The sequence below is a fragment of the Triturus cristatus genome, chromosome 4_1 (assembly GCF_964204655.1).
Source record: "Triturus cristatus chromosome 4_1, aTriCri1.1, whole genome shotgun sequence".
Classification (NCBI taxonomy): domain Eukaryota; kingdom Metazoa; phylum Chordata; class Amphibia; order Caudata; family Salamandridae; genus Triturus; species Triturus cristatus.
In genome coordinates, this window is record NC_140585.1 from 931,594,303 (window position 1) to 931,618,563 (window position 24,261).

Here is a 24,261-nt window from a genome sequence, read left to right on the forward strand (position 1 = left end):
GTAAAGGGAAGGTGGTAGTATCCACTGTCATTATAACATGATCACCCCATTTATATTCTATGGTATTGTAACGATGCTGATGGTTTTGATTTTAATCATTTGTCTGCTTGTATTAGCCAAAGTACTGCATCTTAGGACACGTGGTCTATAAAAATAAACTCTTTTTATTTTCACCGTGTCTCTGTTGATTCTTGTTGTGGACTGATGTATATATATACAATTTATCAGGGAGCACTCGCACCGCGACACTGGTTGGCAGTGGCACAGCACGCTGAGCGGCCAACACCATAAAATCACATGAGGCACAGCGACAAAAAGAAGAAGGGAGACTCACGCCAAGGTGCCAGGTCTAACAGGATCTCAGACAGTTATGTAGAGACAGGACATCCTGGTGGTACATGGTACTCTAAATCTGTCTGGTGACTGCTGAATGTATGGCGTGGCTCTCTTCCAAACCCTTGAGCACTCGCAGTAAACACACATTGAAAACTGTCTGCTAATGCCCAGTAGTTTCTTTTTGTACGAACTGAAAGATCGTTTGGTGCATGTGAGATGTCTTTTTTTTTTTGATAAACAATTTTATTGATTTAGGCCAGCAATACAGTACAGCACAGTGATAATCAAATCCCACAGTTGATTAGGTGGTAAACCAAAATACATCATGAGGCCCAAGTGGTACACTCAATCAATCAAGCAAAGCAATTTTAAGCTATCTGACCCAGCCATTCGCCACAGACCTTGTGATATTCCTTCGGGTAGCTCAGTGCTTCATATAGGGGCTTCTCTTGTGTGGCAGACTAGTCAACCCCCTTGTGCCACTTCTTGACGCTAGGCAGGGGTAGGACATTTCCAGTTGGCGGCTATGTTGCACTTGGCTACGATCATCGCCGTATTAAAGAACAGTTTTTCATTCCTGGACCCGTCCAGCCCATCCGTGATCCCCAGGAGCGTGTGTAAGGTATCGTGTGGGACCTCCCAACCCAAGACCTCAGTAAGTTCCTGTTCTATACACCTCCAGAATTGCGCCAAGAAGGGGCATGTCCAAACCATGTGGAAGAAGTCTGCCTGGTCCTGGCCGCATCGTGTACAGGAAGCAGTTGATAAGAGGCCAGCCGTTTGGAGGTGAGCGGGGGTTAGATAGGCCATATGCAAATAATACAGTTGGATCAGGCGGAGCCTGGCTGACACAGTGACCGTCTTAGGTGCCATCAGTGCGTCCCTCTAGTCCTCCTCCTCCAGGGGGCCCTCCCATAGGTTTCTGAGCCGCTCTAGTGTGGTCGGGGTGTTGTTGGTTAGTGAGCGATAAATGCGGGATATACCTCCCTTCCCTAGGTCCCCATCATGATTTGCGTCTCCGGTGGGCTGTATTCCGGTAGCGTTGTGCCGTCCGGTATTTGTGAACAGAGAGCATGGCGTAGCTGCAGGTACTTATAAAGTTGTGATGGGTGCAGGGAGTGCCTGGACTGCAGATCTTGAAAGGAGCGTATGTGGTCGCTGGTCCACACGTCCCCGAGCTGGGACATCCCAATAAGGTCCCAGGACTGAAAACCCTTTAGCGAGCTAACCTCCTTCAGCCATGCGCCATGCCAGAGTGGAGTGTGTTGGGTCATTCTATTAGTCCATTGGGTGTGGCGCAGGGAGGCCCGCCAGCACAGGAGAACTGATAGTGTTCACCCCAGGTAGTGTTCTAGGTATGGTCCCCCCGTACATCATTGCTTAAATTCGAGAGAGGCCCATCTCCCCCAATCAAGTCTATAGGCCGGATCCGACCATCCCCCCATTAAATCAATCATGTAAGGTGAGTAGCCAAGTAATATAAGTATAAGTTAGTCATTCCCAAATCCCCGTCAAAGGGTGGGATCCGGCAGCGAGCTTAAGCTATATGGGGTCGTCGGCCGCCCTAAAGCAATTTAGTGGCTAGGCTGTCTAGGTCTGTGAACCAGGCCAGTGGGTAGGGGCACCTCGTGTTCTGGACGACATAGAGGAATCTAGGGAGGATCATCATTTTAAATAGGGGGACTCTACCCAGGGGATTCAGCGGCAACTTCTGCCTGAAGGAGTGCAGCACCCGGAGACAGTGGGGGCCGGATTGAGACGATCCAGCAAAGGAAAAGTAGAACGTCGTCTGTGTATAACGCAATCTTATCTTCCTCTGAGATGGGCCATTTCCAACCCTGAATATCGTCTTCCGATTGAATGAGACTTACTAGGGGTTCCATCAGTAAGGCGAAAAGGAGGGGTGAGAGGGGGCATCCCTGCCGCATTACTCTACTAACGGGAAACTCCTCCGATAGTACCCCATTGACTAGGACTCGTGCGTGGGGAAGAGAGTAGAGGACCCTCACCAGCTTGCGAAACCGTGGACCGAGCCCCATTTCAACCAGCACGTCGTCCAGGTACTGCCAGTCCACAGAATCAAAGGCCTTCTCAAAGTCAATGAGAAGAAGTGCCAGATAAGGTATTAGTTAATGGCGGTTTGCTAGGGCCAAGTGGAGACGATGGAGGCAGTGTCTGGTCCCCCGCGTAGGCATGAACCCGCACTGATCAGAGTGGACCAGTTTGGTGAGATAAGATTTCAGTCGCTGGGCGAGGACCGCAGCGAATATTTTAACCTCTGTATTTATAAGGGAGAACAACAATGGTGGCCACATCTGTCTCGGGAGGGAAAGGAGCCCCTCTCGGGGGCTTCAGCGAAGAGGTCGGAGAGGTGTGGGATAAGGGTCTCTCGATATGCGGCGTAGTACTCCAGGGGAAGACCATCTGAGCCCGGGGTTGTGCCAGGCGACGTGTGCGCTATGGCGTCATTGATCTCCTCTTGGGTCATGGGTAGGTCCAGGTCGGCGAACTCAGCTGTGCTGAGGTTTGGGAGACTGGAGATGAGCTGGGCTGAGCAGTTCCGAGAGGGAGATGTCCGGCGCTGCCTGGAATATAACTCGCGATAGTAGGAGGCAAAAGCCCGAGCCATCGCCAGGGGAGAAAGATGTACCGAACCGTCTGGATCCGCAACCTCCGGGACTATGCGAATGGCCATGAGATACGTGGCTGGTCTGTGGAGGATCTTCCCATTCTTGTCGCCCCATCCATATACCCGTGCTATAGAGGATCTCCACAGGAGCTCGGCGACTTCCAAGGAGAGTTGCTTGATTTCTTCCCTCAAGCATATGAGTTCATTCTTGAGCTTCGTCTCTGTCCTCGGGAGAGCATTGTTCGAGAAGCAACGCTTGGGCCTCCTGCAGTGTGATCTGGTGTGTATGAGCCTGTCGCTTGAGTTTAGGCTGGCCTTTGGCAAAGTCACAGATGGTGGCTTTGTTCGCCTCCCAGAGAGTGCCGGGAGAGGGGACAGAGCCGGTGTTGGTGAGGAAATATTACTGGCATTCAGCCCCAATCGCCTTCTTGAACTCTTTGTTCTGGAGGAACCACGCGTTCAGCCGCCACATCGGGCGTGCCGAGTTAGGAGGTTCCCCAATGTGTAAAAGAACAGGTGAGTGATCTGAGATTACACTGGGGAGGATACAGATTTCTTTAATTGTTTAGCATTCAGTAGGCGGGACAAATATAATATCTATCCGTGCATGGGTGCAGTGTGCGGCTGATGTATGAGTGAACTGCCTGCCCTGGGGGTGCCAGATTCTCCAGGTGTCGCACAAGCTCAGGGAGTCCGCCCAGTTAGACAAGTGCTTGGCGTTCGTGATTCTTGCAGCAGACGGTGTACTTGTAGTGTCGAGGAGGGGATTGAGGACTGTATTAAAGTGGCCCCCCACTATTGTGGCACCTAGAGGTAGAGAAGTGATGGGGTCGGTGGCATGGTCAAGAGTCGTTGTGAGCAACGATGTAGGTAAGTATATGGAGACGCGAATAAGAGGATTAACTGCTAACGTACCCGTCAGGGCTACAAAGCCTCCCTGGGGATCGAGAGTGGCCGGTGTGAGCACAAAGGGCAGATTGCGCCGCATAATGATTGCCACCCCCCGAGAGCCCCGGGAAAACCTGGAGTGCCAGACTGTCGTACCCATACAACGCTAGAAAGGGGCAGTGGTTGCCCATGAGGTGAGTCTCCTGGAGCAGGAGAATGTCTGCTGCCTGGTGTTGGGCAAAGCGTAGGACGGCCAATGCGTTTGACACTGTCGAGAAGCCCGTGGAAATTCCAGGATAGTATGAGGAGGGAGGGTCCGTTATAGCCCGCACACGTCATGGTGAGCGCAGGTGGGAGCAGAGTGCCGCGGGACCCTGGTTAGCTGTGGGTGCAACAGGGGCCTGGTGTGGGTGTAGAACAGTAACTGTAGCTGTAGATCGTAAGCGGTGCGTGGGACTATTGTAGTGTGTAGTGAGAAGGCTGGTGCGGTAACACAATAACACATCATCCACATCGGGACAACGGTCCCAACCCCCCTCCCCCACCCTATACTTCAGGAACAGAAGCATCTGTCGTCCCGGTTAACCAAGTATATAACCAAACTGAAACGTTTGGGTTGGATTGCGTGCAGGACCCCTCCATACATACGGATACACTACATCTCGGCAGAGGGATTCTGGATTAAACCAAAAACTCTGCCAAGGCGCCCTGGATGATGAAACAGTGAGGACGCGGCACTGATCAAGTCTGTCCCGGCAGTATGTTATGTTATGTTATGTTAGGGGCATTTGTAATGCGCACAGCTGCCCCAGCTAAGGGGCGTCCTGGCGCCTGACAAGATAGACATAGCCGCGCCTAACAGAACAACTAAATGGACAGACAGACAGCGAAGAGAGGAAGGGATTTAGAATAACACCGTCTTTAATGCTTTGCGAAATGAAAGGAGATCATCCAAGAGGCGAATCTCTAACGGGATAGAATTCCACAGGATAGCTGCTTTTACCCGGAAAGAACGACCTCCCATACGGCTCAGCTTAAATCTCGGGACCACCGCAAGCGCTTGGCCCATCGATCTCAAAGAGCGAGAAGGTATATAAAAAGACAGGAGATTCGACAAAATCCGAGGAGCTAAACCCTTCAGGATCTTAAAGGCCAGGCAAAGGACTTTAAAGTCGATTCTAGTTTTCACCGGCAGCCAATGTAGAGATCGAAGAGTACTGGAGACAGAGCAGGACCTGGGCAGACCAACTATGGCTCTGGCTGCTGCGTTTTGGACGCGTTGGAAGCGATTAATTTCCGCCAAGTTTGCCCCCACCAGGAGAGAGCTGGCATAGTCCAGGCGAGAAATTACCGTTGCCTGAACCACCAGCTGCCTGGTGGGGGGGTCAAAAAACTTCAAGACGGATCTCAGGCCTCGAAGGACCCCAAAACAGCAAGCCGCAGTCTTCTTGGAATGCCCCACAAAGTTGAGGGCGGGCTCCAGCCACACTCCCAGATTTCTCAGCTCCATGACTGGAGTTCGAGCTGGCCCCAGTTCGGATGGCCACCATCTGTCTCCCCAAAGCTCTCGCCCCTTCCCGACAACCATCACCTCAGTTTTCTTCGCGTTGAGCTGGAGACAATTAGCATTCATCCAGCTCGCCACCGCTCTCAGTCCATTCTGGAACCTGGGTGCATCACACTCAGCATCCCCGCTGATAGTGACCGCTAGCTGAGTGTCGTCAGCATAAGAGACCATCATCAGGTCCCACTGCTTGACAACATCAGCCAGCGGCCTCACATAAAGATTGAAAAGCGTAGGACTCAGCGAGGATCCTTGGGGCACCCCCAGGCCCAGAGGATGGAATTTGGACTGATGAGGAGGTATGGCAACGCAAAAGGAGCGATCGTCAAGGAAGGAGCGGAACCACTGTAAGGCTACACCACCAATGCCCATGTCCTCCAAGCGACGTAGAAGAATAGGGTGAGAGACAGTATCAAAGTAGCGACGGGCTGTGTGGAACCCAGAGTCAACAGGACTATGTAGACGTGTCCGATAGGGCATAGCGCAGTTCAGCATGGCTAATGAACGTGAGTCGCCGCAGGGAACGGGAGGTGCCCAGGGCCCACAGTCTCCAGGGCGCGGGCTGACCCCCCCCCTTCGGCGTCAGGTGTAAGAGTGCCGCCTGGAGAGGCATCAAGGTTCACAACTGGACATCACGCCACCCGGACACTAAACTAGCAGGCAACATAGACCCCCCTCTGTCACCCTCCCACATAGGGCGTCAGATTGTTGAGCTGCGGGAGAGGTCCGACTCTGTGGCCACCAGATCTAGGGGTGAGTTCCCAGCTGAGCCGTTCCTTTGGCGGGGAACCCAGGTGGGCTGGGCATACTTCTGGGCTCACGGGCAGCAAGGCTCAGTGATCAGGATGCATCCCTGTAGGACTGACGCCCCTGCTGGACTGTGTAGGTCTTCTGCGCTGTTGTTTGGGGTATGGAGGCCGTGAGGTCTGGGATCCCGAAGGCAAAGGGTGAAGAGCTCGGCCGGGACCCAAGGGGGCGCTCCTCCGTCAGCCAAGTCCAGGAAGCCTGTGTCGAATCAAAGAACTGCGATTTGCCCTGAAAGATGACGCGGAGGCGGGCCGGAAAAAGGAGTCGATATTGAAGACCAAGAGTGCGCATTTCCTTCTTGACGTCTACGTAGGAGCGTCGCTGGTCCTGCACTTCCGGGTGTAATCAGGGAACACCATGATGGTGTGGTTCTGGAACTTTAGGGGACCCAGGGACCTTGCTTCGCGCAGGATCGTGTCTTGATCTTTAAAGTTGAGGATCCGGGCTATTATGGGATGGTGCGGGGCTCCAAGCGGTGGCTTAGGTTCAAGGGACCGATGGGCTCTCTCCACTGCGAACCCTGCTGAAAGGGTATCCTTTGGCATCCAGGAGGAGATCCAGGTCTCGATGACGGTGGACATCTGTTCTTTCTCGGATCCATCCAGAAATCACACAAAGCGGAGATTGTTGCGGCGCGAGCGGTTTTCGGCATCCTCAGCTCACCTGTGGAGTTCCTTGGTGTTAGACTGAAGGCGGGTCACTTGTTCCCTCAATTGACGAACATCATCCTCCACCGTGGAGAGACGAGATTTGGCCTCCGTGATCCGGGTGGTGGCGTTGCGGAGGTTCTGTCGGATAAGAGACTCGTCGACCCGGACCTCCCCGGTCTTCCCCTCCACCGAGGCCTGGGACGCGCTGATTGCCTGCAGGATGGCGGCCAAGTCCTTGCCCTGGAGTGAGGGGCCGCCCTCGGTCTGCCCCGGGGGAGGGGGGGGGTCATGGTCAGCCAAGGTGAATTGGTCGATTCTCGTTTGCATGTGGGTGGCAGAAGACTTAGGGCCCCGGTCTTTCCCCCATGGTGGGTGTTGGCGAGCGTATCAGTGGGGGCCAGAAGCAGGGCAACTCCGGTGCGGGTACCTGCCGATTGGAGCGATGTGGGCGCCCCCGGCTTCAAGCGAAAGTCCGAAGGGGTCTGAGATCCAGGGCCCCGGGGCGCCCGTCCCCCCAAGAGCCACGGAGGCGAACCCGGCTGTGGTCATGGATCCCCTAGGGCGCGCGCTAATGTCCGAGGACAAATGGAATCCGCAACGGGCTGTGCACACCTCCAGGTCGTGGCGGTTGTCTCCTGTCGCCCCTCTTCAGGTCTGAATCTGTAGCAATGGCACACAGCAGGAGAGGAGGTCCCAAGAGCGACCACTACTGTGTAGGGCTTGAGGTGCCAGGAGGTGTTCCTCCAGTAGGGGCCACAGCCGTTTAGGAGAACTGGTAGGAGTATAGTGGGGGGCGGGGAACTCACGACCTCCGCAGCAGTCCCACTCGGCAGGCTACCAGATCACCGGGAGGCCAGGGGAGACAGCTGCAGGCAGTGGTCGGTGACAAGGCCTCTCCTCGGCCTCAAGGCTGAGTGCGCACAGCTCTGGGCCACAGTGTCTGTCCCCTACCGCCCCCTCGGCGCCCAGCCACAGGCTGATGGGTTTGCAGTATGAGAGAAGGGACCCAGGAGAGCATCTATTGGTGTGTAGGGGTTACTCCTCTGGGAGAAACCGGGAGGAATCATGGCGGTCAGAAGGGCCGGCATATATCACAGCGGGGTGCGGGGGCAGTCACGGCCTCTGGACTCAGGCCCACCGGAGAGTTGATCGGATCACCGGGGGGCAGGGGAAGCAAGCACCGGCAGTGAATGATCGTAAGGCCCCACCTCGGCCTCGGGGTGGGCTGCAGGCCGGCCTCTCAGTTTGTCTCGCCGTGCGCTGCAGGCACTTGGGGGCCGGATTAGGTCGCTGCGTAGCTCCTCACCTCATAAGCCCGGGCTCTGCAGCAGACGGCGTCACTCATACGTCGTCCCATTTACCAGTCGCTAGGCCGCACACCAGTCCACAGAGTGCACCCAGCCTGCCACGGTGAGGGGACCGTGCAGGGCCAGTCGCGAGGCATCTCGAAGGCAGAGGAGTGATTCTGGCAGATCAACACAGCCCAGCCCCTTGCCATCAGCCCAGCGCCTCCGGCCTTGGATGTAGTGCACACAGCCCAGGGGGTCGGTAACAGGCTATCATAGGGGCTCACGTCTCAGGCAGGTCAGGTCGCAGCCAAGTCTCGCCCCAGGCGGTCCACAGGGTGCAGCGTAGGCGTGGTCAGGGCCTACCTCTGCCTATCTCGGTTCCATCCATCTCCCGGTGGCACAGAGCGGGAGAGGCCGCAACGGGAGCAGTTCATCATGGCAGGAGCAGCGACCCCGGCTCCGCCTCCTCCATGTCTCTGGGCGGGCTCATCAGGCTAATGGCAGTGTTGCAGAGAGCCGCTCCTGGACCGGTGTTATCCGCAGCCAGCCTAGCTCTCCACAGTTGGGCTGACCTCGGGGAGTCACTCGAGAGGCCCCGTTGCCATCTTAAGTAGGCCGCAAGTCTGACCCCCTCTGGGCAGTGTAGTGTTGCGCTCTAGTCCTCGCACGCTAAGTGGCTACGTAGCGTGCGAGGACAGTGCTAATGCAGCGATTGCGCATGCGCGAGACGGGAATAAGACCGCGAGGTCGCGTCTTGCCCGGCGCTCTCCCGCTGTAGCCAATAAAGTATATAATTGGTATCCACACATCAGGCTTCGTGGTATTTATTCAGGCCTACGCTTGCAACATTACAGTGGCGACGAGTGATGGGATTTTGAGGAGAAATAGGTGGTGAGGAAGATTGAGAGTACATAGCCACTACCCCTGTAAGCACAGGCCAGCCTGGAAGCCACCACCGGGGACCACAGGAAGGAAGACCACCACCAAGGTGCACAACACAGCGGGAGAGCGTGGCAGAGGCAGCAAGAAGGGACAGAAGCCAACCACAGGGTGGGGAACCAGTAGTGGGGTAGAAGGCAAGATAAGGACGGAGAATTCTCCAACCCAAAGAGACCCTGGCGGAAGCAGCAGCACGCGGAGACAGGGGAGCAGGAGAAACCCGACAGGATCAGGCGCAAAGTGAAAGCGCGGACGCGCCAGGCAGTCCGAGAGGCCCAGGGGCGTAACCAGAAGGATGCGCCGCGATGAGCACGCAGACATCTTCACTAACGACGCCAATCCCGTTTCTGCCGAGACCGGGAGAACCTCAAATGAAGTGGGAGGATTGGAAAGAGTACTTCAAGAACTACATTGCAGCTCTAGAAGACGAAAATGGAGAAGCCTTCCCCAGCGCAAGGAAGAAAAGGATTCTCCTGCACAACTTAGGCCCGGAAGGCATAAGAGTCTTTCAGAACCTGGTCCCCACACCCAGACAGAACGCCGACGACAACGTATTCAGGCACGCCATTGAAGATCTCGACAACAACTACCGCCCCGCGGTGTGTGTTTCCATTGACTGGTACAATTTCCTGCAAAGGAAGCAAGAAACCGGTGAATTCATAGACGATTATGTGGCAGCGTTAAGAAAGTTGGCGGTGACATGCAAGTATGGAGTCCTGCATGACGAATTCATAAAAGATCAAATAGTCACGCACACCACCAACAAAACAGTGCAAGACAAGTTGTGGGCAAACAGTGAGGCATCGCTTAAAGAAGTAATTGCCATGGTAAAAAAGGCGGAATTGTCAAAAAGGTGTGCGGATGCCGCGAAAAGGGAGACCCTCCAGAAGACCATGGTGAACAAAGTGGACGACACGGAACCACAGGGAAGGAGCAAAACCATGCCGCCTGAAGGGAAGGGACCAAATAAATGGAAAGGGAAACAGGGACAAACTTGAAAGCAGAATAGAGACAACAACGTGACGTGCTACAGGTGCGGAAGTCAAGCACATGCAGCCCAGGACAAACGTTGCCCAGCGTTTCGAGCGAAATGCATGTTCTGCGGCATAATGGGGCACTACGAAAAGGTTTGTCTCCGGAAAACGAAGAAACCAATGGTGAAGTACGTTATGCAAGATCAACAGGAGGAAGAAGAAGAACAAGAGGAGGACGATGGTGTACTATGCGTGGAGGAACAAGTGCTTGGAATTGAAGGCAAGCGCTCCCACAAACCGCAATGTGACATGGTGATAGGAGGAGTGAGAATCAAGATAGTAGTAGACTCGGGAACCCCATACACCATCGTCCAAAGAGCAGTGTGGAAGGAAGAATTCGAGCCCAGTTTGGGATCAAGGCTAGAACCACCGGATATACGACCAGTATCGTGCACAGGCGAACCCATTCCCATGGTGGGATACAGGAAGTTGAACTTCGAATTTAGAGGAAGAAGCGCGGAGTGCAAATTATATGTAGCAAGTGCTTATGACAGCGCCCCGGAGCTGGCCGGAACTGGAAGAGATGAAAAGCAAATTCCCGAAGGTATTTGGCGGGAAGGTTGGAAAACTGGAGAAATTCACACACAAGATTGTACTCACAGAGAACTCCAGGCCGGTATCCCACAAAGTCCGCAATGTGCCGCTAGCCATAAAAGAAGCAGTACAACTGGAACTTTGCAGACTGGAGAAAAATGGAATAATAGAGCCTATAGACAGCTCAGAATGGCTCGCCCCCTTGGTAGTGGCAATGAAACCCAATGGCAAAGTCCCCCAGTGTGTAGACCTCCGAGAACTGAACAAATGCCTAATAGTGGAAAAATTCCCATTGCCGCGCATTGAAGAAATGTTGTCCAAGACGAAGGGGGTAAAGTGGTTCTCCACTATTGACCTTACTTCTGCCTATCACCAGATAGATTTACATCCTACAAGCCGGAAACTGACATCCTTTATAACACTCTTCGGATGCTACCAATTCCGCAGAATGCCGTTTGGCCTCCCCTCAGCAGCGGCGGTGTTCCAGAAATTGATGCATCGTCTATTCCAGGACATCGAGGGTATTCAGTACTTCCAAGATGACATACTGGTGATGGGGACAGACAGGAAAGACCATGATAAGAAGTTAGATAAGGTACTACGTGTGCTAGAAAACAACGGCCTGACCGCGGAATGGGAAAAGTGCCGACTGGGAAAGACGTCCGTCACCTACTTGGGACATGAAATAGGAGGACAGGGCATCACGCCTAAACGCGCAAATGTGAAAGCGGTTTGCAATGCTATGGCTCCATCCAACAAAGAAGAAGTGAGATCCTTCCTAGGGATGGCAGAATATTATAGCAAGTTTGTGCAACACTTTGCCACCAAGACACACCACCTACGACAATTGACAAGGGACAAAACGGCATTCAAGTGAACAGAAGAAACACAAAAAGGATTTGAAGCCTTGAAGAGGGACATTAGCCAAGTCGTGCCACTGCAGGGATATGACCCGCTCGGACGGTCGGTATTGACGACTGATGCCAGTGAGAAAGGACTGGGGGCAGTCCTCATGCAGGAGAGGAGAGAAGGAACGACGGAGACCCTCAGTTTCGCATCAAGAGCGTTATCACCCACAGAACAGAAATACAGCGTAATCGAGAAGGAGATGCTAGCGGTGGTGTGGGCCATGGGGAAGTTCCGCCAATTCCTATGGGGCACGAGGTTCAAACTCAAAACTGATCACAAGCCATTAGTCAAAGCGCCACGCCTCGCGAAGATGACACTAAAATTACTAGAGTACAGGTATGATGTGGAGTACATACCTGGGACACGAAACAAAGTAGCAGATTACCTCAGTAGAGCGGCAGCCATGGAAGAAGCCCCGAACCCAGCAACAGAAGAGGAAGAAATGGTAGCGGTGATGGAAGATCCAGAAAGAGTGATAAGTAATCAAGAGTGGACCCAAGCGTACGAAGAAGATAGGGAGATTAGTGAGGTCAAAGGGAACATAATACATGGATGGCCTGAGAAAAGACCGTTGCGGGAGGCGCTCAGGAAATTTTATGAAGTCAGAGAGGAACTGTCAGTGGGGGACAAAGGCATATTCCTGTACAGAGGTGATAAAGTGATTCCCCCGGCAGCGTTAGTTTCTCGACTGGTCGCGCTATTGCACGAAGGACATCTAGGAATAGTGAAAACCAAGATGAGAGCGAAGCATATGTACTGGTGGCCAGGAATGGACGCCCAGGTGGAGAGGCACGTAAGAGAATGCGATCAATGCCAAAGAGCGGACAAAACACTGAATCCCTTACGATCGGCATTGGGGAAGTTCACACTACCGAGTGGCCCGTGGGAAGAAGTGGCAGTGGACATCCTGGGACCCGTGCTGGACACCCAAGGAACGCCCAAATATCTATGCGTTCTGGTCAACAAGTACTTGAAATGGCCGGAGATACACATCGAAGAAGTAATGGATGCGGAGACAGTGATTACGTTTCTAACTTCAGTTTTCCTCAGGGAAGGTATCCCAAGAACCATCCTGAGCGACAATGGACCTCAATTCACATCTGAAAAGTGGTACAAGTATGCAGAGAGGAATGGAATCAAAATACAACACATCTCCGTGTATCATCCGTCGAGTAATGGACAGGTGGAACGATTCAATAGAGTCATAATGGGGTCCATTCAAGCAGCCATAATGATGGGCAAGGATTGGGAGAAAGAGATACAGAACATGATATGGGCATACCGCATCACCCCCACGGCACGGGGTATAGCCCTTTCCAAATCTTAAGAGGAAGACACCCCTTCACCAAGGACAACGCAACATAGACAGAGAAGACGATCACTAGCCAATGGTATCCAGTGGTGGTACAGCACAATCTAGAGAAGGCCCAGAGGATATATACGGAGTACTACAATCAGAGGAGAAAAGTGAAGGGAACAACCCTGGAGAGAGGAGAATGGGTGAGAGTCAGATTAGCTATACGGAAAAGGGAAGGAGACAGCAAGTACAGTCCACCTCTACAAGTGAAAGAAGTGTACGATAGGGCAGCATTGCTCAGTGATGGGAACGTGTGGTCCCAAGACCGCATGTCCAAATGCAACAAGATCCTAAGATGGCCCCTAGAAGAGAATGAAAAGACACAACATGAATCTAAGCCAAGAGAAAATGAAGGAAGTAACCCAGCCGAAGAAAGGGAAACGAAGGGAGCTGCGAGGAGCATGGAGATCAAGTGACAACTGAGATGGAGGAACAGCTGGGAGAGGAGAGCGGGACCCCGAGGAGAGAAGAATGGGGTACTCCAAGAGACAAGGTGGGGAGCCCCGCAGAGGATGGTACCCCAGACGCTTCCTCCACTCCGGTAAGGCGTACTAGAGCAGGCAGAGTGGTGGTAAGACCTAACCACTTCCGAGACTTTGAACTAGAGGGAAGCTAAGCAACCTGTAGGACTGTATGGACTACATAAACTTTGTGTAATAAAAAGAAGGGAGATATGTAGTGTTGCGCTCTAGTCCTCGCACGCTACGTGGCTACGTAGCGCGCGAGGACAGCGCTAATGCAGCGATTGCGCATGCGCGAGTCGGGAATAAGACCGCGAGGTCGCGTCTTGCCCGGCGCTCTCCCACTGTAGCCAATAAAGTATATAATTGGTATCCACACATCAGGCTTCGGTAGCATTTATTCAGGCCTACGCTTGCAACATTACAGGCAGCTTCATCGGTCTCTCAGCAACATCACAGCTCATCAGGACGTCTGCTGCTCGTCTAGGAAGGTAATGCCAGGTTTTAAAACATGTTTAGGTGCACTGATGTGTAAGAATGGCTCTGCGGATGACTGAGGGGTCCGGAGCACTCTTAGAGTGCGACCGCCATTTTAATGCTCCAAGCCACGCCGCATGTGAGATGTCTTATACGTGAAGAGTCATTATGTGTCTAGCACGGAGTAATTATAGAGGACCCAAACAAACCTTGAAAATGGATTTAATATCTCTCAAAGACTTTTTTACCTTTAATATTTCATATTTCATTACTTAGAACGGCTATTTTAAGAACAGACCTATAAACTGTGGTATTAAAGAACCTGCAAAACTAGTTAGTTGACTAATTATGTCCAAGAATCCTGTGGATCATAAATTTGATTTCAAGGAGGTTGGCTCGGCCTCTAATTCACTCAGGTTTGATTACAAAATAATATTGATGACTTAGGTAAAAACTACACTTAGGGACGAATTATGAGTCAGCGGTAGAGGTTCCCCAGAAGGGGGCCTATTTGAAGTGGTCTGATGTTCTTGCACTCAGGATTAGCAGTTGTAAGAGCACCCGGCCCAGTTTCAATGGGTGAGAGTCGGTGGAGCTTGTGAGGCCAATGGGTGCTCTTAAGTCAGTAGGTGTCTCTTTAAGCTGGCGTCTTGTCTGCAACTAGTCAGTGAGGAGGTACAGATCCCTCACGTCTGTCCCCTCTTGGTATGAGGTTAAAGGCTCCCCTGTTCTACCTTGGCATCCAGGTATCCCTCTGTTACTTTTGAGAGGAAAGTGGGCATTTGTGTGGAGCCTGACTGGGCAGTACACACTTGGCTGAGGAGCACAGCCACCCAGTGCTCATGCATGAGTTTTGTAATGCATACGCATGCTTCTGTGATTTTGTGTTGGAAAAGCTCTGGAACGGATTGCATTGCAGTATTTTGTGGCACAATTTACCTTCTGTAAGATGCTGTCTCAAGCTGTCCCATTTCAAATATGAGTTAAATCACTATTTCAGTTTTTTCTTTGTGTTCTGGCAATTGTAAGCTCCATGTTTAAAAAGAAATACCTAAGCTACCAACACTTAAAATGCAGAGAGAAAGTAGCACTGTAGAACCAACTCGTGCCTGACAACCTCAAAGCACTGCCAAGCTCTCTAGCTCTAGAAGCTGGTTTTGGAGCTACCTATTGACACCGTGTTATAATTGACACCAGCTGACAAAACTGTTTTATGTCAATGGAAATTTGGATGCTGTCAGTTTCAGCTCGTACCGCTGATGAATCAGTTACAATAGAGTCCCAGAGAGCAAACTAATGCTTCTATAAAGGCCAGGAATGGATGAAGTTATCACCCATGAATTGAGTATTGATATTAAACAATTTGTGGATGGTGGTAAGATTGATGTTTCAGTACGTGCATTAATGATGTGAGGGTGCATAGTTGTTTTTAGGTCTCGCCTGAACCAGCGCATGCGCTGCTCTGCGAGACGTTTAGTTAGTGGGTGTTCAAAGTGTTGCCAGAGGCTTTTGCTGGCCTCAAGCTTGCGGTTACGCGCGCGCAGCCGCCATCTACCTTTCTTTCATGGCTCATTAAGCCTTACAGCAAGCTCCTCCACCCCCCGCGCGCCTCGCTCTGCCTCTCTGTCTTGCTCGCCCCTCCCCCACCACAGAGCGTGTCTCACGGCGGCGCATCTTTTTCTCTTTCCTTTCGTGTGTCTCTTCAAAGCTCGTTTCCCCATGTGTATTCTCTCCTTCTTTGCCCGCCCCTATTTCTCTCAGCCCTCCCCATGTGTCTCTCCACTGTACCCTTCTCGATCACTTTGCCTTCTCTCCCACACGTGGCCTGTCCGTGTCCTTCTAAATGTCTGCATCCCCAGCTTCCTAGGGTTTCTTCCTCTCGCCTCACTTCCATCCGTATATTTGTGTCTTCCGTGCCCACTTCCAGCCTCTCCAGTTTTACAGTTTCCCCATAGTTTTCACTCTGTTTTCTTAAGTCTTCTGCATATCCATCTTCTTCCCCTCCCATGTCTGTCTCTCCAGTTTCATTCTGCCCCCAGATCCAGTCTCCCCCACCCCCAGCCATGTGTCTGCTGCTCCTCCGCATGCCTTGTCTATCCAGTGTTCTCTTCTCACCCAATCCATCTTGTCTGTTTCTCCCTCCTCGCCATCTCATGTGTACATCTCTCATTTCCTCTTGCTCTTCAAAGTCACCCCGTCTCTTTTTCCAATGCTAATAGTAGCGCACATCTCAGTCACAACTTGATATTTACAGTTGCGGGAGAGTGTGCATCATTTACAGCTTTCTTTCAACCACCTCTTGCTTAAGGGAGCACTCCTTCTCACCTTGCAGTGCACCCAGCAGCCATTTATTAAGCCATCGAAGTCTCTCGTTATGCTGTAGAAAATGTTTTGTTTGTAGCATGTGTGGTATTGCATCACTTGGGATTTGGAAGCGCGGACCACAAATCCGTTAGCCTTTCGGCTGACGGAAGTACAGAACTGAAGCCACAAGGTGTGGAGCTTTAAAATTCGTTGTTGGGATGCAATGGGGAACAGACTATTTTTAATTTGCAAGCCTGGAAGCCTTATCTCACAGACAACAGATGGCACCAGAGGGTGCTCTGTGGCTTGCACGCGCAGATCTGGCGACTACAGAGCTAGAAAACCAGTTCAAGTCTTGACGTCGGCACAACATCCTGTGATCTTGGGCAAATCATTTAATCTCCCTGTTTATACAAAAAGAATGTGTCCTTTGCATAAAGTAACTGGCAGTCACGTAAAGCATTCTTTCAGCGTTGGAGCAACATCCTGTGATCTTGGGCAACTCAGCAAGTTACTTAATCTCCCTTCTCCTACAAAAAAGAACATGGTCTTGTGCAGAGTAACTGGCGCTCATATAAAGTGCTTTAATAATCATTGGGGTGGGGTTCACGCTATATATAAAACTGCATTAAAAAAAAAGAGGGAGAACGGAGCAAGTGAACTGAAACCACGAGCACTGTATGGAGTGTTACGAGGCAAAGAAAACAAGCATTGGCATAGCCAATAGGTCTTGCCTTTGGGACCTTTCAAGTGTTTAGCCATGCAACAGTTGATGTTGTTGCACCAAGGATATTGTGCTTCATAACTAAATATTTATAAGGTCCCAAAAGCGAGACCTATTGGCTATACCAATGCTTGTTCTTTTTTGCCACTGACTGTCGACATCTTAGTTCAGTTGTGTTTCTTTCACGCTCAAGAAGCAATTTTTTAAACCAAGCGTTGCCACTAAAGTTCACATAGCCCCGGATATGCCTGGCTTAAACCCTGTGCTTTTCACACCCTTTTTTCAGTAAATTTAACTAGTAAACTGCTTCAAGGGGCCCCTGGACAGCCATTAACTAATGGTCATCTTGCACATTCAGGGAGGAGGCTACAGCATTGCTGGCCACCAGTACCATACTTGCAGTACATTTCTGTGTGTTCAACTCAAATCGTGGTTTCAATTGGTTTGAGTAATTAAAATAATGTTTCTAATCAGTCGAGCCACCATTCCCAAGCAATTCATGACACCTGTGATATTTATTTACTGTGGTAAAAAATAGCACATAAGCAGGAAAAAAAAGTTTTCCTGGCAAAGCCCATCACTGCTACCTGAGAAGTCGCGACTCCACAGGATGTCAGTCTATGTTGAACAAATATGGAATACTCAGCAAGGATAGAATGTAGAATGGAGGCACTTAGGTGAGAGAAAAAGAGCCATGTAAAAATATCATGTGAATACGTTTGAAACATAGAAAATACACTAACACTTTTGTAATGAAATATGTTTTTTAATCAGCCACATTAGTGGTGGAGATTTCAAATATGAGAATCAAAAGTTCCAGCACCGGTTCTGAGTTATTATTACAAGTAGTCGGTTAATCCCTGTTGGTGCGGTTATAGAGACACTGGCCTCATCAGGAATACCCATCCACCGGCAACATGTGAGGCAGGAGTGCTTCACCCACACCTTCTTCAATTGAATGCCTTGGGGAAATGTGAGGAAAGGAGTAGGTTCCCCATCATCCATCTGCACAGGAGGCGATATCACTATGTTCCTGCCAAAACTATCTTTACTTAATGGAGGTTGCAACATGGACGTGCCGCTCGTGCGCCAAAGGTGATTCTGGCTGCGTCCATCCACATCCCAACTGCACCCAGTGGCAAGGTCTCTGGTTCGCCTCCCACCCACCTCCCTTCATCACTACTCCAAACGACCCTCTGCGCCAGGGGTCTGCAACCTTTTCTGTAGTAAGAACTACTTTTGTTCAATGAAAACCTTCCTGAGCTTCTAATGTTATTCGTGTTGTAATAGTGATCACATCAGACTAGAGTATATCAGTGGTCACGTCATACAACTCAATGGTGAGGATTGTTAATTGGAAATTCAACTGGAAATTCAACAAGTGAGTTCTGAAAATACATGTTTTCATTTCGTATGCACTCTTTTCAATATATATATATATATATTGCGGAACACTCTCCCACAGCCGCACCTTTCCTCTGGTAGGCGGACGAAAAGAGCACGGACCACGTTATTCTTAAAATACCGCTCGGTTTATTATTATTTATTATATATATATTCAACCAAGCAAAAGCTTCTAATTTAGGAAGCTGAGTTGTACACTGAAGAGCTACTTACAGTAGCTGGAGAGCTACTAGTAGCCAGAAGTGGCTGGCAGAGAATGAGGGTGCAGGGGTAGGGTGCGGAGGAGCGCAGGACATAATTAAATAGAAAAACAAACATTTACCTCTTTTGCCGTCCGCATTTTTCCTCTGCTTCTCTAGGAGTCCTGGAACCAGGAAGCAAACAGGGTTCCCACAGCCAATCACAACACTGCAATGCAGCACTGTGATTGGCCTGAGCGCCGTAGATCGGCACTCAGGTGGGGACTGGGGGCCTCAGTATGTTCAACATGCAAAGTGCGCATGACTGGCCGCGCCAGGACGGCTGGCCAAACAATCATGCACACTTGGCGTGTGCAAACCACTCCTCCCCCTGTGCCGCCAGCCCCGCCCTAACCCAGCCACGAACCTGAGAAAAATAAAACAATAATAACTATGTTATTATCATTTTATTTTTCCTGCTCATAGAGCAGTGAGGCGACATTCCTCCGCCTTAGCGGAGGAGCCGCCCCTTGCTAGTAGCTCACATGCTACTCTTTGGAGAAGCCTGCTCTGCGCCTTGAATCCAGGTCGCTTCTCCCAGTGCTGCTACTGCACCTCATCGCCCAACATCAAAGGTGTGTTGTGTTGAGCCACCTCCCATTTCACATGCAATGTTCTACACCCACCTCACTCACTTCACGCACGTCACACACTCAACACACACCACCATACACACCCTCCCATGCTACACCACACTTCTCCTTGTATTGCATACTCCTCAACACTCACTCTTCGACTAAACATGCCACTGAGATTGGGGATCTGCTACACAACTGCTCACTGGTCCTGCTCTTTCTGGACAAATCTTGTCTGACTCCCTTGTTGGCCCCCATTATAGCTACTTCATACCCCAGTAAACAAGATCAGAAGTCATGACAGGGCAAACAAACCCGGGGCAGAATCACTATACTCTTAAAATAATCCATCCAATGCTCCACCACCTCAGAAAAGCATCACCAGCAACATGGAACACTTGGCGTTCTAACTCCTGAACACTGCCAACCACATTCTGAGTGACACGCTTGTCTACCGCCCCCATAGACCATCCTCCAACTTCAGCAGTGCAATCACAGACTTTTTCACCTCCCTAATCCTTAGCTCCAGCTCCTTCATCCTCCTCAGTGACCTCAAATACCACCTGGAAGACCTCACTGATCCCATCACGTCCAACCTAATCAAGGACCTGCCCAACCTCAGACTACCCCAGTGAGTGGAAGGCCCCATACACACTGCTAGACACCTACTGGACCCCATCTTCACCGCCTTCAGTATATAACAGTAGACAAGCCTACACTGATCACCTGGTCTGATCACACCCTTATCATATTCTGCAGACTCATTCAACACCACTGCAGAAACACTGTCACCAAATCTTCACAACTGGACTGGAACAAGAGCTCAGAAGCATCCTGGTTCTCAACACTCCTATACCACTGGCCTCAACAGAACAACAACGGCCCAATTCCATCTCCAATTTTAGCACCTAAATCACCACCTGCACAAATTCCATTGTTCCTCTCAAAGCCAACAAAGCCATGAGAAACAAATCGCAAGCAAGCTGGTACACAGAAGAGTTCAGGCTCACCAATTGCCACTACAAGCAACTTGAATAGAGAAGGTGACAAAGTCAGAATGACACGGATAACAGCACCTACAATTCCACTCTCAGATGCAACCATCAGCAAATAAGAGTGACCAAACGATCTGCGCTCACCCACCGCATCAAAAGCAGCACCTAGAGTGCCAAGGAAATCTTTACCACCGTGAAAGACTTCACCTCTCCGACAGCAAGCTTTACCAGCATAACCTCCTCTCAGGACCTCTGCACCTACTTGTCCTCATTCATCAGCAACAAGATCACCAGCATCTGCGGAAATTTCGAGCCTTTCACCATCGTAGCCCTCCTGCCCATCTCTACCAATACCAAGAGGGCCACCCTGACCACCTGGTCAACCATTACTACTCAAGAAACCACAACAAACATGCAGTTCATACACTCTGGAGCACCCATGGACCCCTGCCCTCACCACGTCTTCATCAAAGAATTGGAGCCCATCAAAGCATCTCTCACCTTAATCATGAAGGACTCAACCATCACTGCCACCTACCCGGATGCCTGGAAACACGCCACAGTACTCCCCCTCCCGGAGAAACCCTCAGCAGCCCCAAAAACAGATCATTGATAGATTATCATTAACAAAAATATGGTGTTCACAGAATATTGTGTCAAAAATATTGAGGACCAATACATCGAGAAGGTAATTCCAAATAGGTAAGCATAGTTTACTATTCTTAACTCCACATCTACGTACCTTGAAAAAATATATATCGTCATGGTGCATATATGGGAAGTTATATATAGTTAAACTTTGCTTACCTATAGAAACTTATCTTCACTATATTTTTGTCCTCAATACTCTTGACACAATATTTTGACCACACAATATTTTTTTTCCAATATTTCGTCAAAACACTATGAAGACGCTAGGCAACTACCGGTCTATCTCCTTGCTGTTCTATCTGGCAAAAGTTCTAAAAAAGATGATAAACAAATGCCTAGCAACCCCCTTAGAGACCGCACAGTACAGAAATCGTCCTCATCGCTGCCACTGAAAACATCCGGATGATCATGGACAGAGGTGACACTACCACCCTCATCCTACTTTATCTTTCTGCAGACATCGGCACTGACTCCCACCATGTCCTTATCCAAAGACTGCACCTCCCCCTTTCTTAGACTCATGGAGCATATAGAATTTTGAAATTCTAGACCCTTCATTTATACTGAAAGTTAATTCTTCCTTTCATTACTCTGAGGATATCATTCTGCCTACTATCTTTCCTTCTGCTTCTGATTAACAATGTTTATTGCATCACCTTGATGCTGAAAGAGATTTGTTAAATTTATCTTGACAGGTCCATTGCATTTAGGAAAGCAGATCCTTCATTTGTGCCTTCTGGTCTGTCAGGTAGAGGTAAGAAGTCATCCAAGATGTCCATCAGTAGATGGATGAAAAAACCATTCCTTTGACATATGCTGGGCAGGATCTTTCTGTCCTAGGTAATATTCAAGGAAGATTGACAAGACGAACATCTGCCTCTTTTGCTGAGTTTTATGGAGTATCATTATAAAATCTATGCAGAGCCAGGACAGGGGCCTCAGAAAATACTTTTGTGAGTCTTGAATGTTTACAGACAATTTTGAATACTGAATAGAGCTTTGGATCTGGGGTTCTTAATTATGTAAAAATGTGGTGACATTTTGTTTGCTTGATATCCTCCATAAATCTTGAGTGAAAAATCTAATTTTACTATGATGCATAAACAATTCCGTGTTTACGTGCAAATGGTTCTAAGGTGTTGTGCATGTATTACTCTTAGTCCAACTCGTCCTGTTCCGGATCATTACAACCTACCTCTCGTCTCGTCTAGGCTTTTTCCAGTGCTTGGGAAAATACAGGAGGGTATTGCGAATACCAGCCCTATTATGGCGCCCAGCTGAGGGTGGATGGGGCTTTCATTACAGCACGCCAGTTTGTCTCCTTTCTCAGGAGATGGGATTCACCACACAATTAATGACTGCAATGAGGACGAGTTGGACTAAAAGTCAAGTACTGGTAAGTAGTGCTGGTAGTCTGCTAGCCATGGGTAATACAGGGTATTTCTAACAACCAGCTGACACTGCGGAGTGCACTGTTTTGAGCTCTAGAAAAAGAGGGTTCTAGCACGCATTCTATACTGTCCTCTGCTGGTCTTCTAAAACACTGGTCCCTAATTTGGAGCCTAGGTACAGCAAGAGCTATCCATTGGCACTTATAGATGTGAAACATAGCAGCCTGGGAAGCCCTTTGCTGGTCACTGAATGGCCGATGTGTTTGCAGCCACAGTGTCTTTCTCTAACCTGAAAATCCTGACTGTGAATCTAATTCTCTTCTTGCCTTTTGTCTCCTTCTGTTTTGTGTTTGTCAGGGTGCTTTGAGATTGGTCTCAGGACGCAACCCAATGTTATACAGTTTCCAGACTTCTCTCCCCACAATGCCTGTTCCTTCGATTGCGAAAACAATCCAGAGGGTAAGGGAAATGCTATCCGTAAGAGGACCAAAATACATGACGAAAGCCATTTGCATTCTAGCGACTGGTGGGAGATCTCAGAGCTCTGTACATTTTAATACCATCAAAGGGCAAAATCTACAGTGTTGGATTAAGAAAGCTGCACATTGCTTGTGGGGAGACATGCGTAGAATGAGAACCGAGGAGTAGGATCCCTGGTGCACGAGGCCCAGGTCTAAGAACTGTCAAGGGAAGAGTTAACATTGGCTCTGCAGGGGTGGACAAACGTGATAAATGAGGTTAGGTAGTGACACGGCTGCGGTGGGGTGATCCAGTTGTGCATTGGCGGCAGGCAGGGAACTGGGGTGGTGAGGCAGCTGGGGGAGTTTGAAAAAAAAGCAACAAATAAAACCTTTCAGGCCACCTTCTCTCGTTGTTCCTTCTCTTCCTTGGCAAGTCCAGAACCAGGAAGCACCTGGGCTCCCCTAAGCCAATCACAATGCTGCGATGCAGCATTGTGATTGGTTTCCCTAAGGCACTCACAACGCTGCAATGCAGCGTTATGATTGGTCTTAGCGCTGTGGTTCGGCGCTTAGATGGGGACTGGGTGTCTGAGCATGTTTCCCAACAGGCTGTGTAATGCAGCCTTGTGGGGAACATGCTAAGTGTGCATGATGCTTCGGCTGGGCCAAGATGGCCGGCCAAACGGTCAGTAGTCATGCGCACTATGAGAGTGTGCACTTACCACTCTTCCCAAGCTCCGACCCCAGTCCCACCCTGCCCTAACCCAGCCCAGTTGCAAAGAAAACAAAGTGATTATCATTTCCTTTTTTTACTGCTCGCCTTAGCAGAGGAGCCACCCCTGCAGTTGGGGCTCCTTGTAAGGGGCTCCAGGGCCCAAACCCCCTGCCGCATGTGAGGCCCCGACATTGTGCACTTTGCTTCTCTGAGTCCCAACACTGTGCATCATTTAATTTAGCAGTGTTCATGAAAACAGACTTTTGTGTTTTCATGAACACTGCCAGTGCACAGGTCAGCCCTCTCTGCCTTTCTCCAGCCTCCTGATGATGGAAGGAGGTGGAGGGAGTTGAGGCTCAATCCAGCTACTAAATCATACACAAAATGTGCTTAAGGAGTCCAAAGAAATTATTTTGAATGTTCAAAATTAAGTTTGATATTGAAGCGTTTGAGAGCCATATCCCAAGAAAATACAGTCCTTCTTAGATATCCAATAAAGCCGGAGCCATGAAATTATGTTTCAATTCAAAATGGGCTTTTATTTATTCTTTCAGTAATCATTCAACATCAGCCCAGCCAATGCGTTTCGTCCCCAAAATGGGACTTCATCAGGATTTTATTTAGTTTATCTGATGAATCATCGTCAATAGTAAACATCAAACAAAGGTTGTGTTTCCTTTTCCTCAGTGGGACCGGTGCATATTACATAGATGGATGTGATATTATTCCCATATGGAGCCATCTCGTGAAAGATTTTGGATAGGAACATAATTTCATAGCTCCTGCTCCAGGTAACCACCACCACCACCCTCGCCCGGAGCTACTCGCCGACCCCACCGACCCCGACACCGCCGCTCGCAATCTCAGACAGTGGATCGACGACTGTACCAACACCCTCGCCCCGCTCAAGAAACCCTCCAACAACCAC

At 50.0% G+C, this 24,261-nt stretch overlaps 1 protein-coding gene across 2 annotated transcripts in view; it reads left to right on the plus strand.

Moving 5' to 3' along the window:
* CPT1B (carnitine palmitoyltransferase 1B) overlaps nucleotides 1–24,261 on the plus strand; it is a 194,398-nt gene that overhangs the window by 14,112 nt on the left and 156,025 nt on the right. For both annotated transcript variants that reach the window (XM_085653785.1, XM_085653784.1), the window contains exon 5: nucleotides 22,515–22,616. In XM_085653785.1, the coding sequence (XP_085509911.1) occupies nucleotides 22,515–22,616 (102 nt within the window). The remainder of the gene's footprint in view (nucleotides 1–22,514; nucleotides 22,617–24,261) is intronic.